Here is a 2,821-nt window from a genome sequence, read left to right on the forward strand (position 1 = left end):
TTGAGGCCATCTAAAACACACTGGGTCTAAAGCAGTAGCTATCTCCTCTGAACTGGTGCTGCATCCCCCCGGACCCAAGCGCTCTGGGCCCGGGGGACTGCGGATTGTATGAGTCTGAGTCCTAGCCCATCTAAGTTCTAGTGTGAGTCCTTCTGCGAGTCTATAGTGCTAGTCCTGCATGCAAGTCCAAGTCCTTCTCTTTATACAAAGTGACAAGCAGGCTTAAGTAGCATACAGCAAACAGGGCAGATGACAAGAGTCACATAGGCAGGTGACAGTCACATCAAGGTCAGTGATCTTACTGACCAAGATCACTTGGTCCAGTTGTGAAGCAGGTGGAAGAGCAATGGTATCCTCCCCGCTGGGGCTAATTTGGTATTCTTATTCTAATTCTCTGGTTTTGCTGGAGGCAATGACTAGGGTTCTGACCTAACACTTCTAGCTAATGTCCTTGAGTGGAAGCCCTTCATTACTCTCTAGTATGCAAAACATTTCTAACTATTCTGAACTATCTATTACCCTAAGGAATGTGCTAGACCTCTGTTGCTAGCTCTGGCAAGGCAGATTCCTTGAGAGAAATTCCAAGTTATGGACAGCTTGGTATTAAACTAGGATAGGTTGGTAACATTGTATTGGCCAGGAAACAATGCCCAATCTTAGCCATTTACGAATCATTTCTTGGGGTACCTTTATGCCTAATTATGAGGGCGTGTTGACGATTGGAAAGACCGATCTTGAACACATCTGAGTTAGGAGATACCAGCAACTGGTCTGAAATCCAGGAGGCACAGAACTACTTTTGGATCCTTATTGCCTCTTATCCTTAATCAGGATTTTATCCCCGATATTTGGATGTGACTGGAGTAGACGAGTGTGTGTGGCAAGTTCCAGGACAGCCAGGGCTAAACAGAGAAACCCTGTCTGGAAAAACAAACAAACAAACAAACAAACCCAAAAAAACAAAACAAAACAAATGTATGTGACCCTTCCAGTCCTTTGAGGATGGAGGATGGGGTACAGTACTGGAAATGTAATTTGCTGGCTTTAGCCAGTGGTTACGAAAGGCAGTGATTTGACCACTAGTGATCCCACATGTGTCAGGCTGTCTGGGTAATGTGAAGTTGTTAGCCATGGCCTCATCGTTTAGAAAAATCCCTACAGTTTACTGAACCCACAGTCATCAACCTTCAAGACTGTGTATAGTAACTTGTTTCCCTACCCTGATAATGAGTGACCATAAGAGATGGTGATGGGTGGTCAGGTGACCTATTTGTTTATTTGTTCATTTATTTAAGATAGGGTCTCCCTTTGTAGCCCTATCTGGCCTAGAACTCAACTTTTAGACTAGGCTGGCCTTGAACTCCTAGAGCTCTATTTGTCTAGGCCTCTTTGTCCCAGAGTGCTGGGATTAAAGGCAAGTACCACCACCTCCAGGTTTCATTAACCTTTCTATAGCAATCTCTTAACGAATGTTATTACTATTATTGCCTAACTTGTTGATCTGTTTTGTTGGTTAGCAAGCAAAGCAACTTCCTGTAAACGACAAAGTAGAGAGGAGTCCTGGGACTCTTCACTAATGATGAAGAAACCAAAGCAGAACCAGCGCTCCACAGTAACTGACTCCGAGGTGGCTTTGGTCAGTGCCTACCTTGAACATAGACGAGCCAGGCGCCATTCCCAGTTCCACCGGGTGAATCAGATCCAGCAAGATAGTGATACCACTGAATGTGACAGCGAGGAATCGAACTCTGGAGCGTCCTCCTGGAAGGAGAGTGAGAGTGACCATCATGTGTCACCTGCCAATATTAGGAGGAGGAAGTCAGTGTCGAGGCAAAGGGATATGGAAAACTATGAAGTTAGAGAAAGGCCCTGTCTCCATTGCAAAGCCATGAGAACCAGTGAGTGGCTGACACGCCACTTCCCACCAAACACTTCAGTAACAACCCCCATGAAGGGAGAGATTCAAGAGGAGAATTTGACACCTGGTACCAACACAAAATTCAGCAAATTTTGAATTTGGCATCCTTACCTTTCTTGAAGTCAAATAGAGGAGGTGAATAAAACATGGAAACCAGAGTTGTAGGTGAGAGAGATGCTCACAATAAAGCCTCTTTACTGATGACAAAAGTATGATTGGAACCAAGACAAATGTCAAATGTCAGACAAATTCACTGTTTAAAATAAGGTCAGAGAATTTGTTCATGCCACCATGGGAACACAGAAGACCTGTATCTTCTATGATTTTTTTTTTTAAGTCAAAAGAGCCCAGGGCAGATAGTCCATACCCCAAGTATATGTATTTTGTTTATGTCTATGATACAAATATGAAAGCTCTTTGAAAATATATTTATGTTGAGAAACCATTTAAATCTATTCATATGTTTTGATTATCTGATTGACTAAACAAATGAGGTGGCTCAATGAACCAGGTGAGTTTTTGTCTTTTTTGTTTTGTTTTGTTTTTATAGTTGAGGCGATTCTGCTAGAGCGGAGTCCATTAAGGGCTACTGCAGAAAAGGGGCTGAAGGATCTGGAATGTGATCTTATTTCTAGAGCTCATCAGGAAGAAGGGGAATAATGGGACTTGGAAGGCAGCTGGCCCATGGCTTGCCCTTGGTGGTTGTTTGAAGAGAAGTGTTAAAACTTTTTTTCCTGACACTTAAGTTAGAAGAAAAATTTTATTTGATGCTATTACAATAGAGACCAAGACAGGAGCTACGTAGAAATGGGAGCCTGGCTGGGCAGTGATGGCACTTGCCTTTAATCCCAGCACTTGCGAGGCAGAGGCAAAGGCAGAGGCAGGCAGATCTCTGAGCTCAAG

The 2,821-nt window shown here is 43.5% G+C and overlaps 1 protein-coding gene across 1 annotated transcript in view; it reads left to right on the forward strand.

Moving 5' to 3' along the window:
- Ssmem1 (serine rich single-pass membrane protein 1) overlaps positions 1 to 2,363 on the forward strand; it is an 11,843-nt gene extending 9,480 nt beyond the window's left edge. The window contains exon 3 of the mRNA XM_031381419.1: positions 1,518 to 2,363. Coding sequence (XP_031237279.1) covers positions 1,518 to 2,014 — 497 coding nt within the window. The 3' untranslated portion in view covers positions 2,015 to 2,363. The remainder of the gene's footprint in view (positions 1 to 1,517) is intronic.
- Positions 2,364 to 2,821: the final 458 nt, after the last annotated feature.

This window comes from Mastomys coucha, unplaced genomic scaffold, assembly GCF_008632895.1.
Source record: "Mastomys coucha isolate ucsf_1 unplaced genomic scaffold, UCSF_Mcou_1 pScaffold20, whole genome shotgun sequence".
In the NCBI taxonomy this organism is placed as follows: domain Eukaryota; kingdom Metazoa; phylum Chordata; class Mammalia; order Rodentia; family Muridae; genus Mastomys; species Mastomys coucha.